The sequence below is a fragment of the Budorcas taxicolor genome, chromosome 13 (assembly GCF_023091745.1).
Source record: "Budorcas taxicolor isolate Tak-1 chromosome 13, Takin1.1, whole genome shotgun sequence".
Taxonomy (NCBI): domain Eukaryota; kingdom Metazoa; phylum Chordata; class Mammalia; order Artiodactyla; family Bovidae; genus Budorcas; species Budorcas taxicolor.
Genome location: NC_068922.1, coordinates 27568355 through 27594115, shown reverse-complemented (window position 1 = coordinate 27594115; position 25761 = coordinate 27568355). Strand labels below are relative to the sequence as shown.

The following is a 25761-nucleotide window of genomic DNA, read 5'->3' as shown; positions in this document are numbered from 1 at the left end:
TCATAGTTATTTCATAGGGAATTCATGAGAAAAACTTTAAAACATGCAGAGTGTGCCCAACACATGTAAGTATTAAATGTGTATTAACTTTTATTCTTACTTCTTTATCAGGCAATGCTTAGGATGATTAAGCTAACAAAGATAGGTACTCAGGAACTGGGTATACCAGAAACTGGAAGCAAAGAAATTCCACAGGAGATCGCGAGAGTCTCAGACTATGCGAGCTGAAGGGAAGAGAAGAATGGGAAACACGTTATGAAGGAAACTTGCCTGCTTTGGTAACTCACCAAAGGAAAGTTGTCCTTGGCAGGAAGAAGAGAGGATGATCGCCACATTGGCAATAGCTGGGAGACCAGCAGAATTATAGAGGCAGAACTTGCTTTGCACAGCATAGACATGGTGAGTTCAGCCTGAGGTGATGGCATGGAGATTTCAGCACTACCTTTAGGTTTGTGACCCAAGCCAAGGGGACATATCAGGGCTTCAAGTATAGGTTTATTGAGTTCTCTAGAGATTTTAGAAGCAGAGTATCTTAGAGTATGTTTCCGGGGGTTAACATGCCAGATGATAGGCCCCAGCAGAAAACAATGCTATTCAAAATCAGATCTTCTGGGAGTAATGGCCAGTTTCCATAGCACCCCTATCACCTGCCTGTAGGCATCTGTTTACATATGCCTCTATGTCTCATGCTTCATGGTACAGAATTCTCTAGAGTCTTATCTCAAACTTGAATTTGTCCAGCTATTTGGACAAAACTCTTTACTGATAAAAGTATCCTTCCTCAGAGGCAACACTCTACTGAGAGATGAATGACCCCTCCGAGAAAGAGGAAAACCCAACCTCTAGTTTTCCTAATAGAATATTGTCTCTGTTGCCCAAATAAATGTCTGTTGCTTTTCACACTATCTAGAGGTTACTTTAAGCAACAGGGTATATTCTCCATCTTTACTGATGTTTTACAAGGGAAGCTAATAAACTCTCTAGCCTTGCTGGTTTTAATTAATTCATAAGAACATTCAACACATTTCTTCCTTGGTCTTTGCTGAGTTAACTACAATATATACATTATGTATGTGGAATAAATGTTACCCATGATTTTGGATCCATATATTTAAAGGACAAAATTGCTACATAAACAGTGAAAGTTCCTGAGCCAGTATTTTTTTTTTGTATTATACTTCATATCTTTGTAATTACTTAGCTAGAAAAGAAGAACACCTATAGTATTCAGTGATGACTAGTATCTTCACAATGAGAACATAATGTTCCTTCAATAATTTTTAAGATAACAAACTCTGGAAGTCAAAAGATACCAAAGAGGATATCAAATTATTTCTACTTTTTGCCCTTCATAGCAAAGCAGTTTTGGTACCTTTCCTTCTTTCATGGAAACATTTGAATATTGGTTCATATACTTGATTCCTGTTACACTTAAATGCTGCAACTGGCTGTTATGTCAGCTTTCTTCCACTGAACTAATGATAGCATAATGAATCTGATATCTCATTAAAACCAATTCCAACAGAGTCCTTTCATTATGGGTCAGATGAAATTGTTAGGCAGTTTTTACCAGAATCTTGATTGTATGATGTACACAATATATTTTATGTGTATTCATATTAAATACTCATATATAGTTCAAAGGTTTTTTCATTTTTTAAGAAAATAATAGACTTATTCTTTAGAGTAACTTTAAGATTACAGAAAAATTGAGTGGAAAGAATAGAGTTCCCACATAGCCCCCTCCACAATTTTATTAACATCCTGCCTTAGTATCAGACATTTTGTTACAACTGGTGAGCCAATATTGGCATATTATTATTATTAACTAAAGTCTATAGTTGCCCTGAATATTCATTGGAAGGACTGATGCTGAAGCTCCAACACTTTGGCCACCTGATGTGAAGAGCTGACTCACTGGAAAAGACCCTGATGCTGGGAAAGACTGAAGGCAGGAGGAGGGGGCAGCAGAGGATAAGATGGTTAGATACCATCACCAACTGGATGAACATGAATTTGAGCAAATTCCGGGAGATAATGGAGGATAGAGAAGGCTGGTGTGCTACAGTCCATGGGATTGCAAAGAGCCGGACATGACTGAGCAAATGAACAATGATGAGATAGTTTACATTAAGATTCCCTCTTTATGTTATACATTTGATAGGTTTTGACAGAGGTATCCACCATCAGTATTATCCAGAATAGTTTTATTGCCCTAAACATCATCTGTGCTCTTACTATTCATTCCTCCTTCCACCTAACCCCTGGTAACCACTGATTTTTTTTTTTTTTTACTATCCTTACAGTTTTGCTTTTTCCAGAGTGCATGCTCAAAGCATACAGTATGTAGTCTTTTCAGATTAGTTTCTTTCACTTGACAATATGCATTTAAGGTTCCTCCATGTCTTTTTGTGGTTAGATACTAGCTTATTTCTTTTTATTAATACCACTGAATAATATTCTATCATATGGATACGATATCCATAGTTTGACTACCCATTTACCTTTTGAAGGACATCTTGGTTGCTTCCAAGTTTTGGCAGTTATGAATAAAACTATTATGAACATTCAGGTGCAAGTTTTGTGTGGATATAAGTTTTCAGTTCATCTGGCTAAATAGCAAGGATTGTGTGCTTAGTTTTGCAACAAATTGCTGAAATGTCTTCCAAAGTGCCATTCGGCAGTTCCACCAGCAATGAATTTCTGTTGTTGCACATACTCCCCAGGTGAATGGTATTGTTTTGAATTAGTAGCCATTCTAATAAGTATGTGATGGTATCTTGCTGGAATTTCCAATCCCCTAATGACATATGGGCTTCTCAGTGGTAAAGAATCTGCTTGCAATGCAGGAGACCCGGGTTCAACCCCTGGGTCCGGAAGATCCCCTGGGGAAGGGCACAGCAACCCACTCTAGTATTCGTGCCTGGGAAATCCCATGGACAGAGACGCCTGGGGGGCTACAGTCTCTGGGGTTGCAAAGAGTCGAACACAACCGAGCTACTAACACTTTCACTTTTAATGACATAAGATGTTTAGCATCCTTTCAGTATTTGCCAACTGTACATCTTTGGTGAGGTATGTATTTTCTTTCTGCTCTTTAAAAAATTGGGCTGTTTCCTTATTGTTGCATTTTAAGAATTCTTTGGATATTTTCATACCAGTCCTTTTTTGGATATATGTTTTGTAAAGATTTATTCCTGGTCTGTGGCTTGAATTAGTTTTTGTGAAAGGTCTAAGGTCTGTGTCTAGAATCTTTTTCTTGCATTTGGATATTGTGCATTTCAGCATTTGTTGAAAATACTGTCTTTTCTCCAAGGAATTGCTTTTGCTTCTTTGTCAAAGACTAGTGGACTCTCTGGGTCTATTTCTGGGCTCTCTACTCTGTTCCATTCAAATATTTATCTACTCTTTCGCCAGTACCACACTGGTTTTTACGGTAGTTTTATAGTAAGTCTTGAAGTTACTGTCATCCTCCAACTGTTCTCATTCAGTACTGTGTTGGCTATTCTGGATCTTTTGCTTTATTAATAGCCACAAAATAATTTGGGATTTTAATTGGAATTACTTTGAATCTGTAGATCAGGTTGGGACAGTCTTCACAATATTGAGTCTCCTGTACATGAACATGGAGCATCTCTTCATTTATTTAGTTCTTTGTCTTTCATCAGATCTTATACATATTTTACTAGATTTATAACTAAGCATTTCATTTTGGGATATTAATGTAGACGTTAAGAGTGTTTTAATTCAAGTTCCACTTGTTCATAGTGTATTGATATTGGTAATATGTGTCTCTTAATTAACATGACTAGGAGAAGGCAATGGCATCCCACTCCAGTACTCTTGCTTGGCAAATCCCATGGATGGAGGAGCCTGGTGGGCTGCCGTCCATGGTGTCGCGAAGAGTCGGACACGACTGAGTGACTTCACTTTCACTTTTCACTTTCATTCATTGGAGAAGGAAGTGGCAACCCACTCCAGTGTTCTTGCCTGCAGAATCCCAGGGATGGGGGAGCCTGGTGGGCTGCCATCTATGGGGTTGCACAGAGTCGGACACAACTGAAGCGACTTAGCAGCAGCAGAGGTTTATCAGTTTTATTGATTGTTTCAAAGAACCAGCTTTGGTTTCATTGACTTTCTCTATTGATTTCTTGGTTTAAATTTCACTGATTTCTGGTCTCAATTTTTTTTCCCATTATTTTCTTCTGCTTATTTTGTGTTTAACTTGCCATTCATAAAAGCTCTAATTATTGATGTTAGATCGATCATCTTTTCCATTTATGCATTGAGTGCTACACCTTTCCAGTGCTTTCATTTCATCCCCCAATTTTGAAGTTATATTTTATTCCATTTAGTTCATATTTAAACTTTTCTTGAGACTTCATTAGGCATGCATTATTTACAGAGTGTATTTAATCTCCAAGTGTTTTGAGAGTTTCCAGGTATTTTTGTTACTGATTTCTAGTTTAGTTCCATTATGGCATGAGAACACACTGTATATGATTTCTGTTGTTTTAAATTTTTTAAGCTGTTTTATGGCTTGGATGTGAGCCTAAGAAGAATGTGTATTCTGTCATATATAAAATATGAAGTTAGATCTAGTTGACTGATGCTGTTCAAGTCAACTATGTTAATGATTTTTTGGCCTGTTAGGTCTGTTAATCACTGATAGAAGTATTTTGAAGTCTCCAACTACACTACTGGATTCATGTTTTTCCCCTTACAGTTTTATCAGTTTTTGCCTTATGTATTTTGATGCTCTGTCTTTAGGTACATAAATAATACAGATTGTATGTCTTCTTAGAGAATTGATTCCTTCATCATTTCATAATGGCCCTTTATCCCTGATAATTTTCCTTGCTTTGAGTCTTTGTCTGAAATTAATATAGCTATGCCATCTTTTTTTTTTGATTATATGTTAGCATGCTATATCTTCCTCTATTTTTTTACATTTAATGTGTATGTGTCTTTATATTCAAAGTGGGTTTCTTGTATGCAGCATATAGGTGAGTCTTGTTTTTTATTCACTCTCAAAGTTTGTTTTATTTTTTTGAGCTGAAATATTTTGATTTTATTTGAAAAATTTGTTTTTTAACTGCTATATTTAGACCAATGATGTTTAAATTGATTCTTGGTAATTGGTTTAATATCTATCTCATTTTTACTGTTTTCTATTCATTCCCTTTGTTCTTGGTTTCTTCTGTTATCTTTCAATCTATTTCTGACTTTTCTGGTTTTAATGCAACATTTAAGTTACTCTATTTTCTCTCTTCTCTTCAGTTCAGGTCAGTTGCTCAGTCACATCTGACTCTGCGATCCTATGGACTGTTGGAGAAGGCTGTCCTTCACCAACTCCTGGAGCTTACTCAAACGCAAGTCCATAGAGTCAGCGATGCCATCCAACCATCTCATCCTCTGTTGTCCCCTTCTTTGCTTGCCTTCAATTTTTCCCAGCATCAGGGTCTTTTCCAATGAGTCAGCTCTTCACATCAGGTGGCCAAAGGATTGGAGTTTCAGCTTCAGCATCAGTCCTTCCAATGAATATTCAGGACTGATTTCCTTTAGAATGGATTGGTTGGATCTCCTTGCTATCCAAGGGACTCTCAAGAGTCTTCTCCAACACCACAGTTCAAAAGCATCAATTCTTAGGCGCTCAGCTTTCTTTATAGTCCAACTCTCCCATCCATACATGAATACTAGAAAAATCATAGCCTTGACTAGACGGACCTTTGTTGGCAAAGTAATGTCTCTGCTTTTTAATATACTGTCTAGGTTGGCCATAACTTTTATTCCAAGGAGCAAGTATCTTTTAATTTCATGGCTTCAGTCACCATCTGCAGTCATTTTGGAGCCCCCAAAATAAAAGTCTGTCAATTTCCATTGTTTCCCCATCTATTTCCCATGAAGTAGTGGGACCAGATGCCATGATCTTAGTTTTCTAAATGCTGAGTTTTAAGCCAACTTTTTCACTCTCCTCTTTCACTTTCATCAAGAGGCTCTTTAGTTCCTCTTCACTTTCTGCCATAAGGGTGGTGTCATCTGCATAAGTTCGGTTCAGTTCAGTCGCTCAGTCGTGTCCAACTCTTGGCGACCCCATGAACTGCAGCATGCCAGGCCTCCCTGTCCATCACCAACTCCCAGAGTTCACCCAAACTCATGTGCATCGACTCGGTGATGCCATCCAGCCATCTCATCCTCTGTCATCCCCTTCTCCTCCTGCCCCCAATCCCTCCCAGCATCAGAGGCTTTTCCAATGAGTCAACTCTTCGCATGAGGTGGCCAAAGTACTGGAGTTTCAGCTTTAGCATCAGTCTTTCCAAAGAACACCCAGGATTGATCTCCTTTAGAATGGACTGGTTGGATCTCCTTGCAGTCCAAGGGACTTGCAGGAGTCTTCTCCAACACCACAGTTCAAAAGCATCAATTCTTCAGTGCTCAGATTTCTTCACAGTCCAACTCTCACATCCATACATGACCACTGGAAAAACCATAGCCTTGACTAGATGGACCTTTGTTGGCAAAGTAATATCTCTGCGTTTGAATATGCTATCTAGGTTGGTCATAACTTTCCTTCCAAGGAGTAAGCGTCTTTTAATTTCATGGCTGCAATCACCATCTGCAGTGATTCTGGAGCCCCCCAAAATAAAGTCTGACACTGTTTCCACTGTCTCCCCATCTATTTTCCATGAAGTGATGGGACCAGATGCCATGATCTTCGTTTTCTGAATGTTGAGCTTTAAGCCAACATTTTCACTCTCCTCTTTCACTTTCTTCAAGAGGCTTTTTAGTTCCTCTTCACTTTCTGCCATCAGGGTGGTGTCATCTGCATATCTGAGGTTACTGATATTTCTCCCAGCAGTCTTGATTCCAGCTTGGGCTTCATCCAGTCCAGCATTTCACATGATGTACTCTGCATATAAGTTAAATAAGCAGGATGACAATATACAGCCTTGATGTACTCCTTTCCCTATTTGGAACCAGTCTGTTGTTCCATGTCCAGTTCTAACTGTTGCTTCCTGACCTGCATACATATTGCCTCTCAAGAGGCAGGTCAGATGGTCTGGTATTCCCATCTCTTTCAGAATTTTCCACAGTTTGTTGTGATCCACACAGTTAAAGGCTTTGGCGTAGTCAATAAAGCAGAAGTAGATGTTTTTCTGGAACTCTCTTGCTTTTTCCATGATCCAACGGATGTTGGCAATTTGGTCTCTGGTTTCTCTGCCTTTTCTAAATCCAGTTTGAACATCTGGGAGTTCATGGTTCATGTACTGTTGAAGCCTGGCTTCAGAATTTTGAGCATTACTCTGCTAGTATGTGAGATGAGTGCAGTTGTGTAGCAGTTTGAACATTCTTTGGCACTGCCTTTCTTTGAGATTGGAATGAAAACTGACATTTTCCAGTCCTGTGGCCACTGCTGAGTTTTCCAAATTTGCTGGCATGTTGAGTGCAGCACTTTCACAGCATCATCTTTTAGGATTTGAAATAGCTCAGCTGGAATTCCATCACCTCCACTAGCTTTGTCTGTAGTGATGCTTCCTAAGGCCCACTTGACTTCACTCTTTAGACTTCATACAACTCCACGGACAGTTAGTTCATGGTATTCTCCAGGCCACTAGAGTGGGTAGACTTTCCCTTCTCCAGGGTATCTTCCCAACCTAGGGATCGAACCAAGGTGTCCTGCATTGCAGGCGAATTCTTTACCAGCTGAGCCACAAGGGAAGCCCTCTCTTCTCTTAGCATATCGATTCTACTTCTTTTTTAAAACTTTTTTTTTTTTGCAAGGGGGAGGGTGCCCTGAAGTTTGCAATATACATTGACTACTAATCCAAGTTCACTCTCAAAGAATACTATATCACAACATGGGTAGGAAAAATACCTTGTAACAGAGTATCCCCAATTCTTCATTCCTTCCCTTAAAATATTATCATTTATTTCATTTATCCCTTAAATAATCACCAAATACATGTAGCTATTGTTACTCTGAAGAAACCATTGTCTGTTAATTAAGAATAAGAAAAATAAATGACTTTATCTTCATGTATTCTTTCTCTTGGGGCTCCCAGGTGGTCAGTGGTAAAGAATCAGCCTGCCAATGCAGGAGACATGGGTTCAGTCTCTGGGTTGGGAAGATCCCCTGGATAAGGGAAGGGAAATCCACTCCAGTATTGTTGTCTGGGGAATCCCATGGACAGAAGAGCCTGGTGGGCTGCAGTCCATAGGGTCACAAAGACACACAACTTATTGACTAAAACAATGTTTTTTCTTTATGCAGATCAGAGTTTCTGGTCTTTATAATTTTCCTTTTCTCTGATGAACTTTTAACATTTCTTGCAAAGCTGGTCTACTGGCAACAGACTCCATCTGCCTACTTCTTCACTTTTGAAGGATGATTTCACACAGAGTACCAGGTTGGTGGTTTCACTCTCAGGTTTCTTGATTGTATGGTTGATTGTGTGGTTGCTGAAGAGAGGTCTCATATATCTGTTATCCTTGCTCCTCTACAGGTAAGATTTTTTCCCTTCTGGCTTCTTTCAAAAAAATTTTGTTTGCTTTTGAATTTCTGCCTTTTGCACATGATATACTTAAGTGAAGATTTCTGGGGCATTTATCTCAAGTTATATTCTCTTAGTTTCCTATATCTGTGGTTTGTGCCTGTCATTAATTTTTGAAAATTTTCAGCCATTATTACTTCAGACATTCCTCTGTCCCCTTCTCTCCTACCTGGTATTCTCATTGTACATTTGTTATGCTTTTTATAACTATCTCACAGTTCTTGGATATTGTTTTTTTTAATTTCTTGTTCTATTTGCTTTTCAGATTTGGAAGTTTCTCATGACATTTCAAGCTCACTGAGTCTTTCCTCAGTCATGGTCAGTCTTCTGATAAGCCCATCGTAGGCATTCTTCATTTCTGTTACAGGATTTTTGATTTCTAGTGTTTGCTTTTGACTTTTTCTTAAGAGTTTCCATCTCTCTGCTTACATTACCCCTCTGTTCCTGCATATTGTCATCTTCTTCCATTAGAGCCTAGAGGATATTAATTGCAGTTGCTTTAAATTCCCGTTCTTACATTATTATGTCTGAGTTTGGTTATGATGCCTTCTCTATCTTTACAAACTGTGTGGGTTTTCTTTTTTTTTTTGTCTTTCAGTTCAGTTCAGTTCAGTTGCCCAGTCATGTCCAACTCTTTGTGACCCCATGAACTGCAGCACGCCAGGCCTCCTTGTCCATCACCAACTCCTGGAGTTCACCCAAACCCATGTCCATCAAGTCGGTGATGCCATCCAGCCATCTCATCCTCCATCGTCCCCTTCTCCTCCTGCCCCCAATCCCTCCAGCAGAGTCTTTTCCAATGAGTCAACTCTTCGCATGAGGTGGCCAAATTATTGGAGTTTCAGCTTTAGCATCAGTCCTTCCAATGAACACCCAGGATTGCTCTCCTTTAGAATGGACTGGTTGGATCTCCTTGCATTCCAAGGGACTCTCAAGAGTCTTCTCCAACACCACAGTTCAAAAGCATCAATTTTTGTCTTTAGTATGCTTTGTAATTTTTTGTTGAACACTGAACATGATGTACTAGGTAAAAAAGAACTACGGTAAACAGGCCTTTAGTTTGAGCTTGTTTGTTTATCGGGTGAGGAGCTGGGCCATGTTTGTTGTTTGCTGCAGCTGTGTCATCTGCTAAAATTTCCTCTGGTGTCTGCTTTTGTCTCCATTGTTGTCTCTGGGTTTCCTTACAGACTTCTTCTTAGAGAAAGTTGAAGATTGTGCAGTTCTTTCTGTTGTAACCCACTGTTATTATACAGGAGCCCTGTTGATGTGATGGTGAGGTGTAGTGGGGAGGGGATGCATTCTATAGGTCTACGATAACTCTTTTTTGTGAGACTGTGCCTCTGGGCAGTGCCCTTTGCAAGTATTTTCCCTCCTCCTTTGGTGAGAATAATAAGGCTAGAGGGGGCAGAAGTTAGGTATATCTGTTTCCCCAGGTTTCTTAGGCTCTGATAACTTCCCAGCAAGTTAGGCTCAGGTGAGAGTTTCCCTTGAGGGCAGACCTTCTTAAGAAGAGTAGAATGTTCTGGTGTCTTTTTGAATGTCTACTTTTCCCCTCTCCCTGCTGCAATTATAGGGGAATTTTTTTCTAACCTTTACTGTGAGAATCTGTTAGGGCTCATGGAAGTAAAATTCACAAAAGTTCAGGGGTCCCCCCAAGACTGTGCTCCCTCTAGAGTTTTTAACTTTTGAGTTCATCCATGTGAGACTTTAGCAATTCTTCAATAGTAGCTTTAAGTTTTTCTGCTTAGGTACTTGCTCTTACTGTGGTTTCTGCTTCTGAGACCTTGGTCCTCTAATCAGTGATGCTCTATTGCCTGTCTGTCTGTCCAATTTGGGAACAGAGGTTTGCTCTGTGACCTCAGATCTCTGAAGGACTTAAAAAGCATTGATGACTTTAAGTCTGTTCAGTTTTTCTTCTTATTATAAGGATAGGAGTGATCATGTCCAAACTCCTTACATAGCAGACCAGATCAAAATTACTTCTACATGTAACATCTGAAGACTGAATTTTGTAAAATTATTACATGTGACATTTGCATTTGCTCATTCATATTTCTTCACAGTTCCCATCTTTCTATTATTCCCATTAAGCCACACAAGGCTACAGCATGGCTAAAATTCCAATGAGGTATAGTTAACTGGTAACCTTAATCTAGAACAAGGCCTTTGAAGATGAAATTAATGGAACATGTGCAGATTTTACAAGTTGTTTTCCAAACTGTTTGAGTCCCCCCAAACAATAGCCTTAATTTAACTTCACCAGATGAACTTGCCTTCACCTGCAGTCCTAATTACCAAGGAAACAATTTGATCCCAGACTTAATAAGCACATTCACACTGTTACTTCACATTGGGATTAGATTAATATTTTTACTTGAACAAAGCAAAAGGGTATTGCCAATAAGTTAAGGGTGGAATCATTTGGTTTGTTTTCTATTTAGGATACTATAGAAATTTATCTACTCCAATATAAAATAATAAGGAAAAAAATTTTAAACTAGAAACTATAAATAAGAAATTAAAAATGTAATAGTTATTTTAGAAATGTCTTAAACAAACATTCTCCATGGGGTCAAGTAGGGGAATCTAAATTACTATTGAATTTGTGCAATGTGTTCTATTGTAATGAAGCTATAATTACCTGTTTTAATTCCTGTTTAAAAAAAAAAAAAAAATATATATATATATACATACACACACACACAAGTCAGGTTTGTCTAGGAGAAAGTCTTAGGACAAAGCCAAACAGAGGAGATTTTAAACTTTTCTCTTAAATGTTTCAGTATATAGATACATAAGGACATTAATAACTTCTAAGTGTGGCCCAATATTAGCTCATCTTGGTAAACTATATTTATAAAGTATGGCAAAGCCCTATCTTTCCATCTTCCTAGAAAGAACAATTTCTAATTCAAACAACACTTACTAGTCTCTAATAAAGAGATTTTGCTTATATTCATGGAATTAACAAGACAGATCTGAATATGTATTAAATTTATGTGAAGCTGAATACAGAAAACACATCCTGTGAAATTAGCTAACCATATATGAAAATGTGTAAGACTCATAAGCAAAATTTTGCAGTAACTATTTTCGTGAATATGAATATAGAGCCTGATCCAGGAAGAAAATTGATAGCCATTCTTTTTAGAAATTCATAAACTATCTACTCTATAGTAGATAACATGTACCTGCATCACAAGGGAAGGAAAAGGGAACTTTACACTGTGGATGGTTACACGAAATCCAGTGAACCTAATGTATCTGCTTTGTGTAGGCCAGTAATTTTTCACCTGTCCTGATGATCAAGTAAAAGCTCACAGGGCTCATCTGAAAAGAGCCACATCATAACTTTGGTGCTGTGCTTGAAATAAAACTGTAAGATATATACACAATCCCAAACAGATCTGTCTTAAATGGATAAAGAAAGATAACAATATAGTTTATTTAAAAATACTTCAAAAACACTTTTCTCGATTATATCTGTGACCACTCCATTTTTCCTGCCTCCTTAGAAGGTTCTAATCAGTGAGGCATCTTCCATCTTATTACCACCTTTACTCCGTCCATGATGTCACACGCTCATTACCTGCATGAACAGTTCAGTGCTCACATCAACTAAATATTAAAAACAACAAGCCTATTATCAGAGAGTGGTACGCTAAAGATTCTATTTTGCGAGTTAAGGAAATGTGCCCCAAAATGTCCTTTATAGAACATGATTTTTCTCTCTTCCAAAATAAAAATAATAGTTGCATGAAACAAATGACACAAAAGTACAACTCTTGGAGGAAAAAAAAAAAATGAGATTTACCAACAGCTTGGGGGAGGTAAAAGGTCAACACTTAAATGATACAGTCCGTAACATGAATCAGTAGTGTATCTATGTCGGGCAGAACTTCTCCACATTTGGGGCAAGAATGAATTGGAATATTCTGTTGCTGATCCAGCCAGTTTCTATCCTCGGCTCCTGGAAAGAAGCATTAAATGAAATGTTAATCCATTCCTTCCATAGCGCAAGCAGTGTTTAATAACAAATGGTAAATTTTAATGTTCAGGTAAACTTCGTAATCAATACCTTGTGGGAAATGAACACAGGTTTTTCAGTCTATAACTGAAGTAATCTATACACACAGAAAAAAAAATCTCCAGAAGCAGTGCCTGCTTCCCTGTGACATTAGGGTTTAGCCTCTATTCAATGTTCTAGGTATATGAAAACATGTGGTTTCAGTTCCAGGTACAGGACAATACATGTTCTAGTAAAAACTAGGATATTTGAGAGAAGAAAAAAGATAAGGATGTAAGCTAAATGGAAGGAGAGAATGTGGAGAAGACAGCGAGCAGAACGCTGAGAGGGATCCGGGAACAGTAGGTACCTTCTCAGAAGTGGAGACAACAATTAGGGTCATTCAGCAGTTGTGTTTGAGCACCTGGGGCTGGGGGAGAGGGATACAGACATGATGGGGACATCAGGCAAGAAAAGTGAGTGACAGGGGTAGGGTGTGTGAAAAACGCCACAGTTGGTTTCCTGGGAGGGCGGAGAAGGGCTCAGACTGCTTGATGCAGACAGGCTCCCCTGATGAGATCAATTCCACACGTGAGACGAGTTTTAAGAATGAACAGTTATCCAGGCAAAGGAAGTGAGAAGGGACTGAAGAAAGAGTCCTGTCATTTCCCTCAGTTTTGGAGTTGGACTGAAGTTCAAGTCTAAATCAAAGAATGCTTGATGTATGACAGAAATCAAAACAATATTGTAAAACAAACATCAACAATTAAAAATAAATAAATATATAAAAAAAGAATGCTTGAAACAAGCCTTGACTGTTGGCAGGTCCCACGTGTGCGAACTATACTCCATGCAGGAAATGATTTCTGGCTCCCAGGACACCTCTTTGATCTGACCTTGCTGCACTGCTGCAAACCATTTTTAGCTTTTTAGCATCTCCACCCAGGTCTCTAGAGTTGTTCAGGTCCCCCCAAATGTTTGTTTTTGCAGATGGTAGTGGAGATAACGTTTAACATTATTATCTACCTCTGAGGATATTATTTGAATTGAATAACACAGGAGACTATTATGAATAGTCTGTGTCCAGCAAACTTTAGAAGCAACTTTGAATAGAAATACTGATCACAAGGCATTATTTCTGAAGCAGTGGGCTTGCTAATGGTCTCATTGTTTTAGATCATGGGCAGTAAACTTTTCCTGTAAAGGGCTGGAGAATAAGTATTCCAGGCTTTACAGGTCATAAATTTCTGGCATAACTACTCAACTCTGCCATTGTTGCAAGAAAGTAGCCAGACAGTATGTCAACAAGAGGGCATGACTATGTTGCAATAAAACTACTTACACAAACAGCTGTCAGACCAGTTTTGGCCTGGAGGCTGCAGTTTGTCAAAATCTGCTCTAGATGACAACCAGCCACTTATCAGGGACTGTTAATTCATCCCTTTAAACTTTATGGCATCCGTTGGCAACTTTCTTTTTGTCTTGAAACCTTGTCTAGGTTTCAAGATGCAGACTTGGGCTGTTGTTATCACTCAGCTAATGGTTCCCTCCACCTCCTGGCTCTTCACTGTAAAATAAGCTTAGTCAGTTTTCCTTATTTACGCACCACACTCATTTCTGCCTTTGCCCTTTTATTCTCATACAGAAGTTATGGTTTCCAGGTGAAGCTCATAGTCACATCTTTCCAAGGCCTTTCTCAAGCCTCCTGGCCCTTTGGTGTCATCCTTCCCTCTTATCTCCAGCACTATTATTTCTGTCCCTTACTTGTTATATTATGAATTCATCTTGTTACATGCATATTCTGTCTAACTAGACCACAGGCTTTCATGGATCTGACTGTGCTTTATGCTTGCCTGTTCCCTCATGCCCAGCCAAGTGCCCTAGGCCAGAGAAGACACTTACATGGCTGCAGAGGACACCATGATGAAATAACACCGAGAGGAGTTACACTGTTTAAGGCTGCTTTGTTAGGAAACAAACAAAAAATTTTAGGATAATCTCTGTTTGGAGTATTGTTACTTATATGACCAAAGAACTTATTAGGATAATTATGAATACATTTGCATTTTGTGGCGAGTTTTAGATTATAAATATAAGTCAAAGAGTGTTTGGTCAGTTTTTTTTTTCCCCTAAGTGTAAATAGATATTTGCCTTATATAGTTATGAGAAAGAAAAATTTTCCCGAGAAATCTAGGTGTAAGAACTGTCCTTTTTTTGAACCAAGACAATCTTGGAGGCACTTATAGATATATGGTTATTCCTAGGATATTTAAATTCAGGTTAGAGAAAGGGCCTGGCAGTGCATGAGTGGGTAGATGCAGCTTTCTCTTCTGATCCTAAAAAATGCCTAAGGCTAATATTTAGACCAGGCCCTGTGCTCCTTCTGGGTCCCCGCCCCCTGGACCCCCCACCACCAGGTGGTGCTAGTGGTAAAGAACCTGCCTGCCAACGTGGGTTCAATCCCTGGGTTGTGAAGATACCCTGGAGGAGGACATAGCAACCTACTCCAGTATTCTTGCCTGGAATATCCCATGGATTGAGGAGCCTGGAGGGCTACAGTCCTTAGGGTTGCAAAGAGTCGGACACAACTGAAGTGACTTAGCATGCACTGTGCTCCTTCTGCATATGCCCCGTGAGTACTATATGTATCTTTTTTTTTTATGTGTATCTTTAATCTGAATCACTACCTCTAATATTTACTTTAATCTATTTTTTCCTGTAAAGGGACTTTGGCAGCGGCATGTCGGCAGAGACAGGTGGTAGAAGGGATGCTCAGAAAAATTTTGCTACAATTTAACAGTTAACTATACATACTACATTGCTTCCTTGGTATTGATAACAACACTGATAGTTCCTTTTCAATAGTCAGTTGGTATGTGGAAGGGATTCAGACTGATCTAGCATTAAAAAAATTAAGAATCAGTTTTATGTAAAATTTAGATAACATCTTTTTTTTGATAACGTAATCAAATCAGATAACATCTGATTCTTCTTAGTGGCATTGCTATTAACCTATCATCTAGCTATGTCAGTCTTTGATCCTTTGACTTAAGTTTTTTCCTATCTAGACTCAAGGATAATACTTCCCTTTCAGTGACATAATTTACTGTAAATGACAGAACATTATTCCTGGAGTATTAAAACCATGTAATAAACAGCACTATATTTTGTATAAGTATTATGATCAGTTTCACTCAGGGAATTAAAATCTGGATATAGAACATAGTGACAGGCTTATTACATGTAGTGCTGTGTAGTGACGAAGAGTTAAGATAACCTTGGGCTCCATGTTCAGTTCTGCCCCTTAGAAGCCTTGTGATCCGGGGTAATTGAACCTTGTCTTCTGGAAGATGGTGATACAATATACCTGATGGAATTCTGTGAGGATCATTTGAAGTAATTTGTATGAAGGGATCAGCATAGCGCCAGCACATAGTAAACTCTCAATAAATGGTAACCTTACTATGTGCATAACACCAGGTATTGGGTGAGGATATCAGCTCTGCAGGGGCTTATTTAATAGAGTACTTACATGCATATTTAGAACACATAAGTAACTATAAAATAGCAGATAAGTACTGGAACAGAAATAAACTACTTTGGAAATTCAGGAGGGAAAGGTCACATTCTGTGGGATTCATGGGGACGGTATTTGAGATGGGTATTCTTGCCTGGAAAATCCCATGGACGGAGGAACCTGGTAGGCTACAGTCCAAGGGGTCGCAAAGAGTCGGACACGACTGAGCGACTTTACTTTCACTTTAAAGATGGGGTAAGAGTTCACTGGAAAGAGACTGTAGGAAGAGAGAGATGAATAAGGAAGGGCCTCTATATGAAGGATACCACATAAGCAAGTGCACATAGGTGTATAAGTTTAGGACAAGTTCAAGGAACAGGGAGTGATTCTGTTGGCTAAAATCCACAGGGGAACAGAGTGAGAGAAAGCTCAGAATTTTGGCTATGCCAGGTGTTAACTGCCAGTGTGAAGAGTCTGGTCTGGATTCAGGAGGGAATGGATGGAGTTTGGGGTACTCTGGAAATAGGACTGATTTTTGCTGTATTTTTGGTAACTTGACCTGGAATATATAGAATGTAGTGAGATTTTAGTGTATAAAGAATGTAGTGAGATTTTCCTTCAGGCAACTTCTTCACAGGATAGCAAACCCATGGAACCTCTACCACTTGGTATCACACGTGACTCACCTCTTTGAACGAGATAAGCCTGCTGGTCAGCGTCACTTGCTCTTGCCCCATGACGGCTCTGCATTTCCATCAAGGTCTGCCTGCTGGGATAAAAAGCAATGTTATCTGTGAAACCTTGAAATATGACAACATTAAAAAGGCGTTCAACAGAAGTGTGAGAAAAAAGAGGTAAACTACAAAGCCAAGGTTCACAGAAACCAGAACTTATGAGCAATTTGAGTTTTAAATATCACTGGCACTAGGACACAATGTAGTAAATATGATTTTTTAAAAATCAGGAAATAAACAGAATGTCAATAAATGGGGAATAGGTTGTAAAAAAAGTGGCATATTTCTAAACCAGGACACAACAGAGCAAACAATGAATTAAATCTGCATATACATATAGATTTATATATATATATATAGTTCAAAATCAGTTATATATATAAAACAAGTTGCACAATAATACCTTTAGTGACAATTTTGTAACCTATGCACCTTGTTCTAAGAAATTAATATTACCTTGTTTTAAGATATTATATAGGTGTGTATATATGCAAAAAATACAAAACAACTGGAGATGCTACACACAAGTTCCAGGCACTGTGGGAGAGGGAGAGAGGATTATACTAAGGGGTAGGGAGAAAAGAGACTGCAACTTCATCTACAGTTCTTTTTCTTCTTTTTATAAAAATATACTTGAAGCAAAGAAAAGAAATATTAGTAACTGTCAATCCTCGATGGGTACATATTAGCTTCCCTGGTGGCTCAAATGGTAAAGAATCCACTTGCTGTGTTCATGGATTGGAAGAATCAATATAGTGAAAATGAGTATACTACCCAAAGCCATCTATAGATTCAATGCGATCCCTATCAAGCTACCAACAGTATTTTCCAGAGAATTAGAACAAATAATTTCACAATTTGTATGGAAATACAAAAAACCTCAAATAGCCACAGCAATCTTGAGAAAGAAGAATGGAACTGGAGGAATCAACCTGCCTGATTTTAGGCTCTACTACAAAGCCACAGTCATCAAGACAGTATGATACTGGCACAAAGACAGAAATATAGATCAATGGAACAAAATAGGAAGCCCAGAGATAAATCCACACATCTATGGACACCTTATCTTTGACAAAGGAGGCAAGAATATACAATGGAGAAAAAACAATCTCTTTAACAAGTGGTCCTGGGAAAACTGGCCAACCACTTGTAAAAGAATGAAACTAGAAAACTTTCTAACACCATACACAAAAATAAACTCAAAATGGATTAAAGATCTAAACGTAAGACCAGAAACTATAAAACTCCTAGAGGAAAACATAGGCAAAACACTCTCCGATATAAAACACAGCAGGATCCTCCATGACCCACCTCCCAGAATATTGGAAATAAAAGCAAAAATAAACAAATGGGACCTAATTACGCTTAAAAGCTTCTGCACAACAAAGGAAACTATAAGCAAGGTGAAAAGACAGCCTTCAGAATGGGAGAAAATAATAGCAAATGAAGCAACTCACAAAGAATTAATCTCAAAAATATACAAGCAACTCCTGCAGCTCAATTCCAGAAAAATAAACGACCTAATCAAAAAGTGGGCCAAAGAACTAAACAGACATTTCTCCAAAGAAGACATACAGATGGCTAACAAACATATGAAAAGATGCTCAACATCACTCATTATCAGAGAAATGCAAATAAAAACCACAGTGAGGTACCATTTCATGCCAGTCAGAATGGCTGCTATCTAAAAGTCTACAAGCAATAAATACTGGAGAGGGTGTGGAGAAAAGGGAACCCTCTTACACTGTTGGTGGGAATGCAAACTAGTGCAGCTACTATGGAGAACAGTGTGCAGATTCCTTAAAAAACTGGAAATAGAACTGCTATATGACCCAGTAATCCCACTGCTGGGCATACACACTGAGGAAACCAGAACTGAAAGAGACACGTGTACCCCAATGTTCATCGCAGCACTGTTTATAATAGCCAGGACATAGAAGCAAGCTAGATGTCCATCAGCAGATGAATGGATAAGAAAGCTGTGGTACATATACACAACTGAATATTACTCAGCCATTAAAAAGAATACATTTGAATCAGTTCTAATGAGGTGGATGAAACTGGAGCCGATTATACAGAGTGAAGTAAGCCAGAAAGAAAAACACAATACAGTATACTAACGCATGTATATGGAATTTCGAAAGATGGTAATGATAACCCTGTATGCAAGATAGCAAAATAGACACAGATGTATAGAACACTCTTTTGGACTCTGTGGGAGAGGACGAGGGCGGGATGATATGGGAGAATGGCATTGAAACACGTAAATTATCACATGTGAAACGAATCGCCAGTCCAGGTTCGATGCATGACACAAGGTGCTCAGGGCTGGTGCACTGGGATGACCCAGAAGGATGGGATGGGGAAGGAGATGGGAGGGGGGTTCAGAATGGGGAACACATGTTCACCCATGGTGGATTCATGTCAATGTATGCAAAACCAATACAATATTGTAAAGTAAAATAAATAAAACTGAAAAAAAAAAAAAAGAATCCACCTGCAATGCAGGAGACCCGGGTTCAATCCCTTCATCAGGAAGGTCCCCTCAAGAAGGAAATGGCAACCCACTCCAGTATTCCTACCTGGAGAATTCCATGGACAGAGGAGCTTGGTGGGCTACAGTCCTTGGGGTTGCAAAGAGTCAAACATGACTGAGCAACTAACATATAAACATTGGTGTGTGTTATTTTGTTCTCTGTATTTTTCTGTTTCTTACTCCTCTATATTTTGTTCTCAAAAGGAAATTTTTAAAGATAGAAGTAATTTTAGCAGTGTTTTCTTACAAAACATATTACAGAATTACTTAAAGTATTAGAAATATTTCATCCATGACAATGGCAGGATATGACTGGAACCCATATTATCATGCTTTTACAATTTATCTAGAAGCAGAAACTCAATCAGGTCCCCACAAGATACTGCCAAGCCTTTTAAAGCAAACCAAGTGTCAGGAACACCATCAGGCCAGGTGTACTCAAAGCGAATCTTGTAGCTCAAACAGCTAAAACACTGTGGGTCCCTCTCCCACAACCTAGGTGATCTGTGCTCCAAGTCTTTCCCTCATTTACCTGCCTCCATCTTCGAAAGCATTGTTTTCTTTCAGTAGAACTGCCAGCTGCAATGCCAGCTGCTCCTTTTCTTCATGAATCTTCTCTCTTGCTGCTCTTTCAGCATGAAAATCAGAACAATAAACCTCCATCTGTTAGAGGGAAAAAAAGGAGAAGTTACTACCCAGACAAATGTGGATTCTCTACAGCCTATCTGCTGATAGGTGGAAGAGGCTGTGCTACGTCCGGTGACACGTCTTACAAATATTAATAACAAGTATATGCTCCTGCTAGAAACCAGTGTAACGACCATGACCATGTGAGTGAGACATCCTGAAGACAGATCTTCAAGTCCATCCTGAGTGCAGCCTCATGAGACCCCAAGTCAGCTAAGGCTCACCTGGCTAAGCTGCTCCTGGATTCCAGATCCATAGCAACTGAGACAATAAATGCTTGCTGCTTTAGCTGCTTCATTAGGAGAATAATCTGTTACCTCTAAATAAATAAATATTATGCTGCTGCTGCTAAGTCGCTTCAGTCGTGTCTGACTCTGTGCGACCCCATAGATGGCAGCCTACCAGGCTCCGCCATCCCTGGGATTCTCCAGGCAAGAACACTGGAGGGGGTTGCCATTTCCTTCTCCAATGCATGAAAGTGAAAAGTGAAAGTTATTATGCTATAATATGCAATTTCTTCACTGTTATAAAATTATAAAGTAAAAATGAATGCCTTAACATTGAACTGAGCATTATTTTAATACCAGTTCTTAACTTTCTATATTTTCAATTAGGTTTTCCTTTTCAGATTTAGTGGTTCTAGGATATATTTTTTTATCCATTATTTTAAAAAGTTAATAAAAATTTAAATACTCTGATCACAATTTTAGTTGCCAGAAAAAGTATGAGATAGATCATTTTAAGGGACTTCCTACCATTTGTGAGTGCTCTAACATTTTATGGTTTTCATTGGTAGATCATGGGCTTTTTTTGAGTCAGACATAAATCTGTGTTAGAATCTCATTTCCATCAAGTCATTAGGTTTGAGCCAGTAAGAACTAGGCCTTTGTTTTGTCCATCTCTATATCCCCAACATTGCTTTTAATTACATAAGCAATTAGGAGGTAGGAAGACTAACTCTGCTGCTGCTGCTAAGTCGCTTCAGTTGTGTCCGAGTCTGTGTGACCCCATAGACGGCAGCCCACCAGGCTCCCTGTCCCTGGGATTCTCCAGGCAAGAACACTGGAGGGGGTTGCCATTTCCTTCTCCAGTGCATGAAAGTGAAAAGTGAAACTGAAGTCGCTCAAAGACTAACTCTACCAGACAGCAAAACACTTGTCAGGCCCAATCAAAGGAAATACCTGAAAAAGCTCAAGCTGAAATTCTATTCCTGTAGAAATGAAACCAAAGTTGTGAAAAGTGAAAGTTGCTAGTCATGTCTGACTCTTTGCGACCCTGTGGACTACACAGTCCATGGAATTCTCAAGGCCAGAATATTGAAGTGGGTAGCCCTTCCCTTCTCCAGGGGATCATCCCAACCCAGGGATTGAACCCAGGTCTCCCACATCACAGGTGTATTCTTTAGCAGGTAACACACCAGGGAAACCCCAGAATACTGGAGTGAGTAGCCTATCCCTTCTCCAGAGGATCTTCCCGATCCAGGAATTGAACCAGGGTCTCTTGCATTGCAGGTGGATTCTTTACCAGCTGCGCTACCAGGTAAGCCTATAACTACAGTATCAGATCCAATCAGAGAAAATACCTAAAAGAGCTCAGGCTGAAATTCTATTCCTATAGAAATAAAACTAAAGCTGTAAGTCCATTCAGCCACTCCTATATTTCAGTAGGCCAGCCACTATGGGCAGCAGGTAATGAGTATGTATATAGGGAATAGCAAACTTCTGGTATTGTTACATTGAAAATAATCTGTTTATCAGTTTGGCAAATGTTTAAAAGAGTAATGCAAGGATGTAGGGAAATAGGGGCTTTCAGCTACTTTTGGTGAGCAAGAAATTTTGATTATGCACTTCTGGAAGACAGCTTGGAAGTAGTTATTTAACTTAAAAACAATCTAACCCAATGACCCAACCATTCCATTTCTGTATCTTACTAGAGATTCCACAAATGCACAAAGATATACATACAAGAATGTTCAGTTCAGCATTGTTGATAAAAAGCAAAAATACTGGTACAACCTACATGTTCATTAATAGAGGGCTGGTTAAATATATGAGGGTAATGCACACTTTGGATACCATGCAACTATTTTAAAAAGTACATATGGCTGTGAGTAATAACATAGAGAGGTATCCAAGATAGATCGGGAATGAAAAAGTAGTACAATGTGTATGGCATGATCCCGGTTTTAATTACACAAGCAATAAGGTGGTAGGAAGACTAACTCTACAGACATCAAAACATTTGATTATTTATAATGAGACAGTGTGTACCAGACCAACAATGTACAAACAGCCCAATGGAACAGTGTGGAATCCAGAAATAGACGTGTGGGTACATTGACATAATATGTGACAAAGAGGGCAACAGAGTCCTTTAAGAAAAGATGACCTTTTAAATAAATGGTGCCAAATGGATAGTCATGTAGAAAAAAAAATATGAATCGTTACTGTTACTTCACTGCATATAGAAAAGCTAATTTCAGATATTTTTGTATCTTAATGTAAAAGACAAAACCATAAATCTTTTAGAAGTCAACACAGGAGAATATATTCATAGCCTTGAGGTAATGAAAGCTTTTAAAACAGGACACAGAAGTACTATAATCATAAATGAAAAGACTGATAAACTAGACTACATTAAAATTAAAAATTCTGTTCACCAAAAGACATGCTCATGAGAGTAGAAAGGCAAATCACAGAGTGAAGAAATCTGCAAAAAGCACTGGCAAGGGCTTATGTCTGGAATATATAAAGAACTCCTGTAAAATTAAGAAAAAGCTAGCAAATCAGAAGAAAACTGGGCAAAGACCTGATAAGGTACTTCACAAAAGGAGATCCTTAAAACGCCAGTAAACATTTCAAAAAGTACACTTTCAAACCAGCAGGGATATGCAGATTAAAGGAGACACCATTATAAACCCAACAGAATGGTTAAAAATTAAAATACTGATAATACAAGTATGGGTCAAGGTGGATGTAGAGCCATAGGAACTCTCTGATGGGAGTGAAAACTGGTAGGTACATTCACTCTGGAAACCTCTTTGGCATTATGAACACTGAGTAACCTGCCTACTCTAGGAACAAGCAGTTTTATTCCTAGGTGTGTACCCAAAAGAAATGAGTGCACAGATGAATAAAGAGACTTGCATAAGAATGTCAGAGCAACATTAAACACCAAGCCCCAAGCTGAGAATGATCCAGCTGTCCATCAACTGTAGAATGGATAAATTCAATGAGTAGTACACTTAGAAGTGTGGTATGCTTTCCACATGTGATAAACTTCAGTAAAAAGGTTTGTTGAAAATATATTAGCAGAAATAGTGTAAAATCTAAAAAATATATCTTAAGCACCACCACTTTCCCGTTTGAGAATATGATCAAGGTTGGCTTCCCTCAGCTCCCGCTTGGGAACGAAGCCTACCTGAGCCCTGAGGACAGCCATGGTCTCCAGGTCCTTCTCCTGCTTGGCAATGGTCTGCTTCATCCCATCCATTTGGAGCTGCTTGGAAGCCAGGGCCTTCTCTGCCAGTTCCAGTTTTCCACTCAGTTCCTGCAGCACCACCTTATCCACTTTTTCTGACTGAAAAAGATAAGCTTATTCTGGACTTGGTTTTGAAATAATTCAACCTATTTTAATAAAATGTAACATGAAGGCTTAAATTAAAAATTTACTAGGTCTTTAGAGAGGAACCATATTCTAGGAAAATTAAATGAAAAACAAAGTATATTTCTAAGAATATAAACTCAAAGACCCCTTCTAATTCAAAGCTCCCCTGGTCTTTACTTATTCCCACATTACTGAGGTAAAATTGACAAAATTGTAAAATATTTGAAGTGTAAAACATGATTTGATATACACGGTGAAAAGGTTCCCCTGATCAGGTTAATTAACTCATCTCTCATCTGACGTATCTATCCACGGTGTTTAAACTATCACACCATGCTGGGGACATTATTACTAAGTTAAGTTGCAGCCCAAGAAGTCCAGGGTCTCAAGTTCACTGACAGAGGCAAGCTAGCCTGGTGAGAGCTCCCAGCAGCACTCTCACTATACATCCATTACTCACGTAGGAGCCCATACTCGGCTCTCCTGCAAACTCACCCACCATTAGCAATGCTAACAGCTTACTCCATGACCATAAGGCGTGTATCCCATCTTTAACTACACGGCACATTATACATATGCAGCAGGATTTATGAACACTTAGACACAAGAAATCAATTACTGATATAAATGGAAAAAAAAACCTTTGAAACCAGACTTAGTTAAGGAGTAACACAACTACCTCACATATTTACATAAAACATTCAATAGTTCCATTCACTACTAGGCTCTGAAAGTAATTTTTTTGCTATGAGTACCTCTCTCCTTTTTAGTTCCTCAATTGTCTTCAGTGCATTATTGTATTCTTGAAGAAGCCTGTTGTGTGTCAACTGTAGAGTGCCTAATTTGGACCTATTTAAAAAGAATATTAAAAAGGAAATCTTGGGGAAAATATATTGAAACTTAGTCTTTCCTCCCAACTTTCTTCTGAACACTCAAGTAGCAAAATCTCTTCCACCTTTATAATCTCACCACCTACTAGCATATTCTTACTCTCAAAGAAAATGATTTTTCTTCAAATAATCAAGATAGACTACAAATAATTTTCAAAACTGTTAAAACTTAAATTTTATCTCTTCAGAAAAGTCTACTAATTCTCCTTTAAATAAACAAAAGACAAAAAATAAATTTAATTTATTCTCAAATCCTGATTCCAACCCATAAAACTGCTCTTCTATCTTCTTCCAGCAAGTAGCCAGCCAGTCATTGCACACTCACTTTTCATCTTCTGTTTTAGCTTGTTCCATTTTGATTTCTGATCGCATGCTTTCCACTTGGAGCTCTAACTTTTTGTTTTTATAAACCAGTTCTTGTTTTTCATTCAGCTCTGATGGGCTTGCAGAATTTTTCCTTTCCAGGGCCTGACATCTAAAAAAGAGCAAAATTTCATGAGGACAAACAATGCTCCTTCACATTTCTCAGTGGCTTCTAAACAGATTCTCAGATTATGTAGCAAATACAAAGAATTTCACGATGACGTTCTTCAAAAATTTAACAGTACAAAATTAAATATTTTATCCTTCCTGTTTTTTTACTAGAAGTATTTCTGAACCGTTATGACTGAATATAAAAATATACAGATTTTTATAAAAGAAATTTATAGCCTCTGTTAAGTACAAAAAATATGGCTTCTGATAAAGATTCAGTAGGAGAGAAGGAAGTGCTTTAAGTCCTGTTAAAGATCAGACCGAGAATTTCAATGTAACAAGAGCAAAATGAGCCAATGGCTGGCTGTGTGTAAGGCATCAATGAAAAAAGCATGTTAAACATTAACTTATTTAATACAAAGTTTGAGTTATGATACACAGTTTACAGATGATAAAACTGAGGCACAGAGAGGTTAAATAAATAACTTGTCCAAGGTAATACCACAAATAAGGGGTAAATCTGTATTTCAACCTGGGTCTGTTTATTCAAAGTCCTTTTCCTCAGCTGCTATGCTGTCCATAATACTGTACAGCTTTGATCGGTGTAACTCCACAGAAACATACATTTGTATATTGTGCTGGAAATATGCTTGCCGATTAATCTAAGAGAACAACATCAACTCAGCTTTTCTAAATTTGGGGCAACTCCTTACATCAAGAGAAACAAGCAGATGCAAAATTCTCTCAATTTAGATATTA

General features: G+C 38.4%; 1 protein-coding gene across 4 annotated transcripts in view; it reads right to left on the bottom strand.

Annotated features, from left to right (window-relative positions):
• Positions 1 to 11964: 11964 nt before the first annotated feature.
• OPTN (optineurin) overlaps positions 11965 to 25761 on the bottom strand; it is a 39809-nt gene continuing 26012 nt past the window's right edge. For all 4 annotated transcript variants that reach the window (XM_052650630.1, XM_052650631.1, XM_052650632.1 and 1 more), the window contains 6 exons: positions 24854 to 25003; positions 24394 to 24487; positions 23453 to 23611; positions 19878 to 20008; positions 16762 to 16844; positions 11965 to 12522 (listed from right to left, as the gene is read on the bottom strand). In XM_052650630.1, coding sequence (XP_052506590.1) covers positions 12398 to 12522; positions 16762 to 16844; positions 19878 to 20008; positions 23453 to 23611; positions 24394 to 24487; positions 24854 to 25003 — 742 coding nt within the window. In that variant the 3' untranslated portion in view covers positions 11965 to 12397. The remainder of the gene's footprint in view (positions 12523 to 16761; positions 16845 to 19877; positions 20009 to 23452; positions 23612 to 24393; positions 24488 to 24853; positions 25004 to 25761) is intronic.